This window comes from Mesoplodon mirus, assembly GCF_964341445.2.
Source record: "Mesoplodon mirus genome assembly, chromosome: 4".
NCBI lineage: Eukaryota > Metazoa > Chordata > Mammalia > Artiodactyla > Ziphiidae > Mesoplodon > Mesoplodon mirus.
Window position 1 is genome coordinate 121,458,833 of NC_138979.1, and position 13,725 is coordinate 121,472,557.

At 36.8% G+C, this 13,725-nt stretch overlaps 1 protein-coding gene across 5 annotated transcripts in view; it reads right to left on the reverse strand.

Annotated features, from left to right (window-relative positions):
- Positions 1-13,725, reverse strand: part of HECTD1 (HECT domain E3 ubiquitin protein ligase 1) — a 91,042-nt gene that overhangs the window by 9,248 nt on the left and 68,069 nt on the right. For 3 of the 5 annotated variants that reach the window (XM_082618580.1, XM_082618581.1, XM_082618583.1), the window contains 8 exons: positions 9,672-9,805; positions 8,682-8,804; positions 6,187-6,343; positions 2,611-2,833; positions 1,435-1,489; positions 803-985; positions 201-408; positions 36-121 (listed from right to left, as the gene is read on the reverse strand). In XM_082618580.1, the coding sequence (XP_082474706.1) occupies positions 36-121; positions 201-408; positions 803-985; positions 1,435-1,489; positions 2,611-2,833; positions 6,187-6,343; positions 8,682-8,804; positions 9,672-9,805 (1,169 nt within the window). The remainder of the gene's footprint in view (positions 1-35; positions 122-200; positions 409-802; positions 986-1,434; positions 1,490-2,610; positions 2,834-6,186; positions 6,344-8,681; positions 8,805-9,671; positions 9,806-13,725) is intronic. The other 2 variants (XM_082618582.1, XM_082618584.1) reach the window with 1 other exon arrangement.

The window sequence follows — 13,725 nt, forward strand, 5'->3', positions numbered from 1 at the left end:
ACAGATTGAAGAGTTCAACTATCTGGTTTTATTACCTCAATCTGCTGCAAAATTTTTGTTGTGATCTTTTTGCTAGTGAATTCATCTGGTGGAAAAGTAAACTGAGGCTGCTCATCACCTTCTGTAAAAGTAATAAAATTAATTATAAACTGACTTGCTTTTAAAAATAACACAGAAATGAAACAAGGCTTCTTACAGACCTTCTTGAGATATTCTTGAATAAGGGTCACTTGCAACTATATACAGAATACGCAGAAGCTGAAGGACATCTTCTACTCCACAAGAATTCTGTCCATTGCCTGCTTTGGCCTGAGGTTGTTCTTTTGTCAAATTAAGAATATCACTACTTTGAAGAGTAGAAATGGCCCCCTGGTTTAATCCAGACTTTGTTCCATGCTCACAAAAATCCTTAAGAAACAATTAGGAAAACTAGCCATTAATCATTTTCAAGAAAAGCAATATATCATCCTATTAGTATTAATGTGAAAAGGCTGGAATTCTTCAAAGAATTGCCTTTTTAAAAAATAAAAACAGTATCACCCAAGTCAAAGCTTAACCAAGCTTTGTTCTAAACCAAGAAAATTCTCAAAATATAACCACTAAAAGTCACAGTTAAAACTACGTATTTAGATCCAATGCCACAAACCACATTTGAAATTTTAGCACTGGCATATTAACAATGTTAATTCAACTTCTTCTTTTTAGTATGTCCCAATGAACTGCTCTTCCTCAAGAATATTTAAAAAGCTGCAAAGCACAAAGCCATTCCCAATCAAAATAGTGTTTTGATGCCAATATATACCTTATAGGCAGCTATGAGCTGAGAACAATTTCTGTTTTTCCTAATACTTTTATTAGTGCCAGTTAATTTCCAGTGGCGCAGGAAAGCGGCGTCTGCATTCTTCTGCAGGTAGGTTATCAAGTCATTCTTTGGTAATTCATCAGTGCCAAGATACTGTTCCACATGCTCTATAGACCAACAACCCTACAATAGGAAAAACGAAATGTTGGCCTTTCCTGATTATAAAGTTTATGCTATTTCACATGCATTACATAAGGTAGCTTTAAGATCATGCATTTAACCTAATCTAAAGAATCCCATGTTGGGCTTCCCTGGTGGCACAGTGGTTGAGAGTCCACCTGCCGATGCAGGGGACACGGGTTCATGCCCCGGTCCGGAAAGATCCCACATGCCACGGAGCGGCTGGGCCTGTGAGCCATGGCCGCTGAGCCTGCGCGTCCGGAGCCTGTGCTCCGCAACGGGAGAGGCCACAACACTGAGAGGCCTGCGTACCGCAAAAAAAAAAAAAGAATCCCATGTTGCTGATTCCTCCCTTAATTGTTCAACTGAAACACAGTGTTAGTTTTTCTTTGCTTTTCTTTTTCTTTTACTAGGTAGCCAAGAGCAAGACTCATTTCCTAAAAATAACTTACCATCTTTCCATTTTCCTTTTCTTTGTCAGAATCCTTCATTTCTCTGTACATAATTCTAAATATGAAGATATTATTCAAGTTAATTCATAAATCAAATGATTTGTGGTTATTTCTAATAAGCCTTCAATTCTTTAAAAACATGTATGAATGAGAACATTCATTAGCTATATGCTTACATGAAATACTGAACTCAGGGAGAAGTTATAAGAAAAAATATTAATTTGTTAAACATAGGGAATAGCAGAAATCATATTCCTGAAAAAGAGTTATGGTTTATAAATTGAGCATTATTAAGAAGAAAGCATATATCAAACCTAGAACTTTTAAAGATATAAAGTAATATGCCATATCTTGTATTTATAACTTTCATACATTGTTGTAAAAATAAAATAAGATGTGTTTGCATCTGTGTCTAGATGGAAAGAAGGATAAGAATAACAAGGACCAAGAGGCAGTTGAGATCAAATTTTATATTCCAATAAAAACTGAAGGACGAGAATGCCATGAAGACCTTCTGTTCTATCTCAAAAAGACCTAGATTACTTTATTGGACATTATCTAAGATTATCAGTGATGTTAAGGGATATCAGAAAAATAAACTAAGAAAAGTGAAGTTACATAGGATGACTATGATATAATTATTTATAATATTAAATTATATATATTATTAAATAACAAATATTATTATAGGTAATACTTACTGAGCACCCTCTACATCTCATACAGTACTGAATCTACTTTACATATATTAATTCATTGATTCCTCACAACCACTCTCATTTTACAGATTAGAAAACGAGGTACTAAAATGTTAAATAAATTTGCCCAAGGTCATTGATAATTATTTAGTGAATGAATAAATGAATGAACAAAGAGAGGCAGGTTTAACTCACAGACCCCAAAGCAAATAACAGAAAATATTTACTACTTCATACACAATCCCAGTCAAAGAGTTCAACAATTATTACATAAGGAGCTAGTCTAGATTACTTCTAAAGTTCCTCCCAGTTGTAAGCTTTAACCTTTCTCCATGAGGAGTCAGAAATGCTCTTATCTATTCCTGTGAACCAAGAGAACTAAATCTTTTCTGTTCCTATAATACAAAATACAGAAAATATATCTTGGCTCATATACTATGAAAATATCTACTTAAAACATTAAGTTAAAATCTCTTACGTGTATGTTGGCTCCCAAATACGCCTAAGTTTATCTGATTTCACATTGCCGTTACACGACAACTGAAGCAATTTCTGTACATAGTAAAAGATGGTTGATCTGAAATTAGTGAGTGGTAATTCAACTTCACGAGTTGTTCCAAGACCTGTTACTTTCAAAGTGAGGGCTAATCGAGGTGACGGAGTACATTCAACTTCTTCCAAGAGCTCTGAATGAGGTGTTCCTAAAAATATGGAAGATATGAAAAACAATTACCCTAAAATAAGCAGTCCAGAAAGAGCACTGCACCAAGAGACAGGTTACATGAAATCTAAACGTTTCTGCCATATATCAGCTAAAGATGTCAGCTACTTAAGATTCTCCTGGGGACTTCCCTGGTGGCAGAGTGGTTAAGAATCCACCTGACAATGCAGGGGACACGGGTTCGAGCCCTGGTCCCTGGTCAGGGAAGATCCTACATGCTGTGGAGCAACTAAGCCCACGTGCCACAGCCACAACTGCTCAGCCTGAGCTCTAGAGCCCGCAAGCCACAACTACTGAAGCCCACATGCCTAGAGCCCGTGCTCCGCCACAAGAGAAGCCACCGCAACTAGAAGCCTGCGCACTGCGCCCCGGCTCGCCGCAACTAGAGAAAGCCCCCGCGCAGCAACGAAGACCCAATGTAGCCCCAAATAAATAAATTTATTAATATATTAAAAAAAAACCTATAGCTAGTGTCAATTTTATTAAAAAAAAAAAGATTCTCCTGGCCTCAATATTTTTGTTTTTTTAAAATGGGAAGAATAGTTAGGTTAAAGACAGTGTACTAGAGAAGAATTTATACATATGGTATGAATCTCTAGTTTTTATTAGGGTATACATGAGAATTGTATATTTCAGAACATTTTATTTTTATGAATGAGAAAACTAAAATTATTAATAATACTACATACAGAGAAAACCACATACTCAGTTAAAGACCTATCAACCTTTTGCTTGCATTGAATGAGTCTTACGAGGTAAACACACACACACACACACAAATACAATTAGTTTCATACGTATTTAGTGATGTACTCTCTTTTTTTTAATCTCAGGAATCTTTTCCTCATATCATGATATAGTTTTATAAAGTATTGTTTTATACACTGCATGACATCCCATTGTACTTTAACTGAACCATATCCGTTATGTAATGAAGGTCACTTCCAATTTTTAAAAAATACTTCTGTAGTCATCTGAGTGCAGAGCTAATACTTCTATAGTACCAATCTGTAGTAGTAAAAATATGAAATATATTGCTAAAGAACTCTATCGAAAATCTGTACCTATTTATACTCCCTAGAATAGGTTTTCCTTTTTTTTTTTTTTGCGTTACATGGGCCTCTCACCATTGTGGCCTCTCCTGTTGCGGAGCACAGGCTCCGGACACGCAGGCTCAGCGGCCACGGCTCAAGGGCCCAGCCGCTCCACGGCATGTGGGATCCTCCCGGACCGGGGCACGAACCCACATCCCCTATATTGGCAGGCGGACTCTCAACCACTGCGCCACCAGGGAAGCCCTAGGCTTTCCTTTTTGAAGCGACCTTGGAACATCTTGATTCATACTCATTCTCACCATCATACTACATCATATACCTCACATTATACTACATCATATACCTCACATTATACTATAAACTGCACTTACGTTCATATTTAACATAGGTATCTCTTTATCAAGTAATAAGTACATTCCACAGTAACATTTAAGTCTTCTTGAAGGATAATATACTGATTATAATAGCTGACATTTATTGAGACACACATCAGGTACCATGCTAGACACTTTACATATCTCACCTCATTTAAACCTTTTAACTACCTTATCAAACAAGGACTTTATTTTCCCCATATAAGAGATGAGGAAAGCCAGGCTTACACAGATTAGGGGATTTGCCCAGTGTATTAGTTTCCTATTGCTGCTATAACAAATTACCACAACTGAGTGGTTTAAAACAACACAAATATATTATCTTGTAATTCTAGAGGCCAGAAATCTAAAATGGGTTGGGCAAGGCTTTGTTCCTTTTGGAGGCTCTAGGGAAGAATCCATTTCCTTGCCTTTTCTAGCATCCAGAGTCTTCCCATGTTTCTTGACTCATGGCCCCTCACCACTGTGATTGCTGCTTCCTGTTGTCAAATCTCCTCTGACTCTGACCCTCCTGTTTCTCTCTTATGAGGGCACTGGTGATTACATTGGGCTCACCCAGAAAAACAGGATAATTTCTCCATCTCAAGATTCTTAATCACATCTACAAAGTCTCTTTTCTCATGTTAAGGCGACATATTCACAGATTGTAGAGGTTAGGACCTACATATCTTTGGGAGGGGGCCATTAGTGTGCCTACCACACCCAAAATAGAGCTGTAAGAGATGGAGCTGGCACTCAGGCTCACTGACTCTGGAGGCCATAACTAAAACCACTATATAGCTTTTCAAAGTAAAAGCTGCATGGGAGTAATGCTTAGCAATTTTGATCCAGTAGAAAACAGAATACAAATTATCTACCTTTAAATGAGTCTTTGCTTTAAAATTTATACAAATGTAAAACACAGTGTGTTTTTAAAATACTATAATTTTATAGCCAAGACATGGAAGCAACCTAAATGTCTATGGACAGATGAATGGATAAAGATGTGGTGTGTATATATACACAACGGAATACTACTCAGCCATAAAAAAGAATGAAATAATGCCATTTGCAGCAACATGGACAGACCTAGAGATTATCACACTAAGTGAAGTAAGTCTGACAGAGAAAGACAAATACTGTATGATATCAGTTATAATGTGGCATCTAAAATGTGATACAAATGAACTTATTTATGAAACAGAAACAGACTCACAAATACTGAAAACAAACTTATGGTTACCAAAGAGGAAAGGTGGTGGGGGAGGGATAAATTAGGAGTTTGGGATTAGCAGATACAAACTACTACATATAAAACATATAAACAACAAGGTCCTACTGTATAGCACAGGGAACTATATTCAATATCCTGTAATAAACCATAATGGAAAGAATATGGAAAAGAATACATATATGGGGCTTCCCTGGTGGCGCAGTGGTTGAGAGTCCGCCTGCCGATGCAGGGGACACGGGTTCGTGCCCCTATCTCGGAGGATCCCACATGCCGCGCAGCGGCTGGGCCCGCGAGCCATGGCCGCGGAGCCTGTGTGTCCGGAGCCTGTGCTCCGCAACGGGAGAGGCCACAGCAGTGAGAGGCCCGCGTACAGCAAAAAAAAAAAAAAAAAAAAAAAAAAAAGAATACATATATGTATAACTGAATCACTGTGCTGTAAACCAGAAACTAACACAACATTGTGAATCAACTATACTTCAATAAAAAATAAAATAAAATAAATTACTGTAATTTGCTCCTTTTAAAAAAATCTGTATTTTTTTTAAGGATGCATGGCTGATATATAGTTTCTCCTGAAACCTTTTACTTATAACCTGCATATACAAGTAGTACCTTACTTTTTTAAACTATACAGTACTACTTTATTTGGTACCTATTAAAATTAAATCACAAAAACTAAAATATAGTATACCTGGGGGTGGAATTTCTAGATCAGTTGTCTGCTGGACATTAGTACGACCAGGTCTAGGATCAAAAGCAGGAACCAAAGCTGAAAACTGCCGCTTTAGTACATAATCATCATCCCATGTTCTCCGGCGTCCCCCTTTAGTTTCATACTCTTCTTCTTCCTATTAAAATAAAATTCCACGTACAAACATTAAAAGGTAAAACTCTTCATTATTGCTAGCAATATGCTATCTATAAAATAAGGTATATGTCAAATACTTCTCTCTATAGGTATTTCATGTCCTTATTCAACCATATTTCTTAAGCACAATATAAGCCAAACATGTAGATACATAAATTTCTTACTGATTTAAGTTTATAAAAAGTAAGTCGCTGTATGGTTAAAATTTCAAGAGTCACACATCTGGTAATAAAGCTAAATGAAAAGTCAAAAAAAGATAAGTAGCTTTAGTGATGGTTACACAAATTTACACATGTGATAAAATGACAAAGAATCATACACACACATTGGACCAATGCCAGCTTCCTGGTTTTGATACTGTACTCTAATTATGTAAGATGTAACCACTGGAAGAAACTGGACAAAGGGCACACAGGACCCTTCGATCTTTGCAACTTCCTGTGAACGTATAATTATTTTTAAATAGGCTGTTTTTTTTTTTTAAAGTGTAAACTGTATTACATACTGAATTACATACAAAACAGATACAGTGCTTGGAAGTTGCTTTAAATTACTATGGGGCAAATAGTTCAAACAAGTTTGACAAAGTGTTGATCTGTCAAATGATGGGTTCTTGGGGATTTATTGCACTATTCTTTCTACTTCTAGCATGTTTGAAAAATTCCATAATAAAAGTTTTTTTAAGGAACATTTTCTCCTCTCCTTCACTTTCTGTATCAACAAAAAAGAGATCAATGAACTGTAAATATTGTAAATGTCTGATGTAATAATTTTTAAATAATAATTATCTATATACTTAAATGTACACATATAGACCCCTCATATTTTGAACACTTAATTGAAATTAACCTTTGTAACAAATCAAACTGACATTTGACAGCTCTGGAACCAGAATGTCTGGGTTTTTATCCCGGATCCAAAACTTCTACGTGTGATCTTTAGTAATCATGAGGCAGGAGATACATGGGCTCCAGGCTAGGCATTTAAAACTGGCCTCCTGTTTACATTTCTTGGGACGAGAAAAAGATGGGCTTCAGGCTGGACACTTACAACTAGCCTCCTGTTTGCACTTCCTGAGACAGGAGATAGGTGGGCTTCAAGGTTAGATATTTAAAACCAGCCTCCTGTTTGTAATTCAAAATAGAAATAAAAACAGAAACAGGGTAAATATCCAGGCTTTGTCTCCCAAGGACACTCTAAGATAACAGTCATGGCAGGGACAGAGAGGGGCTAATTCCTGTTTGAGTAAAGATCAAGGGGTCACATATTTCCCGTCCTTGGGGCGAGGGAGACACTGCACATGCGCAGAAAGGCTCCTTGGGGGTCAAAAAGGAGGAGGCACCACCCCATAATATGTGATGCCAAGGCCCCCCATAGGCCTCTGGGCTGGAATCCATCTTGGAAAAAAGTAGCGCGCACATTTTGGAGAGGGCCCTAGGGCAGGTCAGGGGTGGAAACAGAAACCAGGGAATTGGCTAAGCATAAACAAAGACCCGGAAGAACTGCCCTATATAAATGACTTAACCACCTCTTTACTACGCTCCACATTAGGGGGGATGCCCACACCCTTTCTCTCCAGGTGTGCATCTCTGCCTTGCTTCTGTCTTAATTAAACAAACTCTTTCTCTGTGTTCTCTCCCACTTGTCGTGCTGTGTCTCTAATAATAAACTTTGTACCTGTTTTTACAGTTTTTGCCTCCTTAAGAAATGCATTTTTCAACGGGGGTAAGAGCCAGGGAAAATTGCTTCTAGCTTCTAGTCCCTGCTGGTCTGGTGGCTAGGATTCCTGGTTTTCATCCAGGCTACTCAGGTTCAATTCCTGGGCAGGGAACTAAGACCTTGCTTCAAGCCAGAGCTCACTGCTGTCTCTCCAAGGTCAATCACTTCACCTGAAAATTGGGACTAATAATCTCAAAGGTTGTTGAAAGGACCGAATTAGTTAATATACATAAACAGTGCCTAGCACGTAATTAATGATAAATGTTAGTTAATAGACTAATACTTCTATTACTCTACTATGAAAACTTAGAAAATAGCTATTAACCATTTTAGTATATGTTTACTGCCACCCAAAGGGCAAGATGAGCAGGTTTCAAGTAAGAAATTCCTGTATGCATTATGGTAGAGCAATCATGGTAGAGCACTCTATCTGGAATATGGAACCCAAGCAGTTGGGCAAATTTCTTTTTGTTAACTCTATTTAGTAGCGTCCTGCTCACCCTGCCCCTGCTGTATATTTTTCTAGGCATTTTAGTTGGTGCTTTACTGTGAAAAGGGAAAAAAATACACTGTAGAGAAGGTAAACGTGAAGATATTACCTGCTCCCCAATAGGTCGGCTCCCCGCTCCAGCTGGGACCTGTGGTAGCTGTGAGGTGACAGCATGGTGTGTTACATCAGAGCGGGAGCCAGCTCGACGCTGCAGGGATGGACGTCTCAGAATCTGATACAGAAAATGTAAAGAGACATGTCTAATTATCTGACCCATATATATCCCTATTCAGCCTTGACCTGAACTATAAACCTATATTACCAAAACTGTCATTAGAAAACTTCATATTCATTAGCCATGTACAGAAAAGTTACAAAGTGAATGTTTTAAATTCATCATGCATCATATACTAACCTTCACAAGAAATGTGCTAATATTCTATGTTTTCTAAGCAAGATATACTAAAAGCATTTTTTGGAGTTCTCCACCCCACTATAACTCAACTTATGAAAAAACACGTTTTAATCTAGTAACATTTTATAAAGGGAAATAAAAATTATACAAGAAGTTAGAATAAAAGGCATTTTCAGGCAATAGTTCAATTTGAAGACAATCATAGTTATCAAACACTAAGATTTCTGGATCATACTGCCTAAGCTTGAGTCCTACTTTTCTACTTAACTCTAAATAATAAGGGCAAATTATGTTTTCTATGTCTCTGTCTCATAGGTCTGTGTAAGGACTGATGAGATAACATGCAGATACTGCTTACAAAACAGTAGGTACCAAAAATTTCTAAGTATAACTATTGTGCAAGAACCATGAAAATTATATTCTTTAGGATTAGTGCAGTTCTTCACACTTTAAAACCTGTGAAAACATCAGATGTGATGTAGTGTTTTTCAACTATGACCAGTTTATTTTCTTTCAAAAAATGTCATAAATGCTCAGATTAAAAGTGCTTTTCTTAATTAACCACATTTTTCATACTGGTGCCATATCGCTTGCTTCAAAGTTTAACCAGGACTTTGCTTTTCCTCTCTTTATTTCAGTTATTAACATCCTGTCTTAGTTGAGAGAATGGGGGACTCTCTCTACCATAACCTCCTCGTATTCTTGGTCCTCCTGATTGTCATCTTCATTTTCATCATCTTCCTCATCTGGCTCCGGCAAGTCCTCATCATCATCTAGCTCAGCTAGCAGAGTACTGGCACGGCAGCTATCAAGGAAATCTAGAAAACAAAGCCAACGATCTTCCTCTTAACAGAATTAACAAAGCATAACAAAGTAACTTTGCGTATTGATTTTTTTTTTTTTTTTTTTTTTTTGCGGTACGCGGGCCTCTCACTGTTGTGGCCTCTCCCGTTGTGGAGCACAGGCTCCAGGCGCGCAGGCTCAGCGGCCATGGCTCACGGGCCTAGCTGCTCTGTGGCATGTGGGATCCTCCCAGACCGGGGCACGAACCCGTGTCCCCTGCATCGGCAGGCGGGCTCTCAACCACTGTGCCACCAGGGAAACCCTGTGTATTGATTTTATAATACAAAGGTAAAATTCCAAAGGGACAAGTATAAAGGCCACATCTAGTACTGCCACTCTTCTACCACCACACATAAAGGATGAGTAACAATGGTAAACAGTCACAAGCATGGCAGAAAACAACATGGGATAAAAGATAGTCATAAACTAAATCTGTATCTACAAAATCATTTTTAAAAAGGTCAACAATATGGGGTATGTTAAAAAATAAAAACAATCCTATTATTATTCTCTGCACAAGTCACAGGAAACATAAAACGGTGGAAAGTGAACACTGGAATCATTCGCTCTGTCAACAATTATCTGTTGAGTACCTACTATGTACCAAGAATTCCGTTAGCCACCAGGTATATGCAGTTGTAAACAAAATAGACATGGTCTGAGGCCCCATGGAGCTTACAGGGCAGAGAGGCATTTAAAGGTAAACAAATGAATACATAAATATAAACTGTGAAAGATCTTATGAGGGAAAAGAAAAGAATTAAGTCCATCAGAGACCTGAGTTTATCTATGTGACTGGGGAGATTACTTAATGATAATGACTACTTAAAGATAATGTCTATTTACTATGGAATAATGTTAGTACCATCTTTCATATTATGGAAATTATCTAGCACATAAAAAAGTTCAATAAATTTGAATCCCTTTTGTCTCCCTCTTTCTTAGGATCTCTTCCCTTCACCCTTCAGTAAAGGTAAGGTCAAATTTACATTGCCCCACATAAATGAAGATGCTGAGAAGCTGTTCCCCACAGGAACTGAAAACAAAAAGAGGAATAATGGGTCTAAAACAAGGTAAGTTTTCACTGGATCTGGAATTTAAAAAACTGCTATGGATAAGAAGACAGTATAGTAGTATATACTCTATATTCCAAAAGAACATCCAGAAAACAATTTATAATTACTTAGTAGAAACTTGCATTTGCAAATTTCTGAACCAAATATTATTTTTTAAGTCTAATAATTATATAGGACTAAAAATTCAATGCCTTTTACTGTGACTTGCCATTGCTTATAAGACATATTCTGATTTCAGAATATTCACAGCTAAATTGGCAACATTTTTTCCTTAGTGACATAAGATAATCTTATAATTAATGGCATCTTAAATTTGATGAAATATATTACCCCTAACATATGTAAAGTGCCATCCTGCAATTTAGGTAGTGGTTCTCATGAACATAATGTGGTAGTATACAAAATAAATCAATTCCACTTTTTGGTTAATTTTTAAAGGAAAAAAATATATATATGTATATATAAATTCCACCTCCTATATGTTACAATTCACTGAAGTCAGAAGTTTGTTTAACTCATCTTCCCTTTTTTTATCAGAGTATAAGAATATTATATATACATATATTTTTAAAAAGCTGCTTATTTTATACATTTGACCATATTACAGAATCAAATCATGTCCCTCAAAGTTTGCATATACAGAAATTATTTTATAAGGCAGATATTACTCTGATCCTTCATACAGCAGCACTCTCAAAGAGTCCTCCAGTTTTAGAAACGTAGAAAAGGAAATTTTAATCACCAAAGAATAATTTTTAAAAGGCAACCAGTAGCCCTAACTCTTCAATATTCTTTCCCACTAGCATACCCACAACTTTCTTAACCTTCACATGATTTAGAACTAAAGCTTAAAGTTAACATATTAACAGGGAGAAGCAGAAGGCCTCCATGAGAAAAACCAAAGTAGAAAAGTTTATTCAGTGAATTTGCAATACTTTGGTGTAACAATCATCATCATTTTGCTATATACATATTTAATAGCTAAAGTAGAAACAGAGAAATGTAATGCTTTTCCTAAAACCATAGAACATCAGATGCAATTCCTGGTTTGGAATAGGAGAGGCCACAGTCTCAGAAAAGAAGAGGAAAACATATTAAAATGATGTATACATAAAATAGTACTTAAAATATATCTTCACGTAGATTTTCTTTTATTTTAGATTAACAAAAGTAATTTTGAAAAAAGAACAGGTGATCAAGGATGTATGATAAAAGGTATTCTAAAACAATAGGAATTTACCCTAAGGAAATACACAAAAATACAATTCAAGGATGCTCATTCATAACAGTGTTGATGGTAATGAAAAGCTGTAGCTTAAATATCCAAAATGGGGGATTTATTAAATAACGATCATACAAACAGAGGAATATTTGGCAGCCACTTCATATGTTGTAGAAACTCATCGAACAATATGAAAATATTTCACAATGTACTGAGTGAAAAGAGCTGTCTGCAAAGGATAGAATCCCTTTTTGTTTAAAAAAACAAAAACCCAAAGAACATATATATCAAATGATATGTATTAAATGACAACAGTGGTTATCTCTGGAAGGTACGAACTAGATGATTTTATCTGCTTCTATATTTCCTTTCTGTAAAAAGTTTTACTTGTCTAATAAGATAAAATAAAATGATCAGAAACATATATTTTAATTGAATCAAATGGTTTTATCACTGACTACATACCATGGAAGCTATAATGTAGAAAACCCCTAAGCAAAAATTAATTCATCTGAAAAAAATTCAAATGTTACCTAAATAAAGAATAATTTCCCAAAGACTTTGGTAATAGTTGTGATATTGTGATTTACAATAAAATAAATTTGGTCTTCGCCTCTGTTCTAGGCACTGAGTTCCTAAAACTCTTGGAATTTCCTAAGAGATAAGAGCAATAGAGGTGTCTTTTGTTATTCATAACCAGAGTTGGTTTAATGAGACTTTTAAAAAGCCCTTAGGTAATCTAAGGATGGAGCTGGCTGTTAGTGGAACCAACCACAAGTAGAAGGTTGGAACTTTCATCCCACCCCTTAGACCTCTGAGGAGAGGAGCTGGAGATTGAGTCACCAATGGCCAATAATTTAATTAATGTTGCCTAAATCATGAAGCCTCAAAAAAAACCCCAAAAGGCTGGGGTTCAGAAAGCTTCCAGGTTGGTGGACCTGAACACACTGACAGGCCAGGAGGGTCCCTAAACTCCATGGGGACAGAAGTTCCTGTGCTTGGGACACTTCCAGACTTCACCCTATGCATCTCTTCTACCTGGCTGTTCTGAGTTATATATCTTTTTTTTTCTTTTTGGCCGAACCACGCGGCTTGTGGGATCTTCGTTCCCCGACCAGGGATCGAACCTCGGGCCTCAGCACTGGAAGCACGGAGTCCTAACCACTGGACCGCCAGGGAATTCCCTATATATCCTTTTTATAATAAACCAGTAACCCAGTAAATAAAATGTTTTCCTGAGTCCTGTGAGCAAGGATGGGATCATGGAAACTTCCAATTTATAGCCAGTCAGTCAGAAGCACAGATGACAACCTGGACTTGTGATTAGTGTTGTGGAACTAAGACTTTAACCTGTGGGATCTGATACTATCTCCAGGTAGGTAGGTAGTGTCAGAATTGAGTTAAATTTTAAGACATTGAGCTGATGTGGGAAAACTTCACACACATCTGGTGCTAACGACATGCCAGAATTGAAGCATTCTATGAGTATTAAAAGTACAGGAGACACACAGGAGTGTTTTTCCTCTTACAACGTACAGGAACTATCAATTTACAAAGCTTATTAATCTATCACACTTCTTTCTTCTCTGATAAAGAT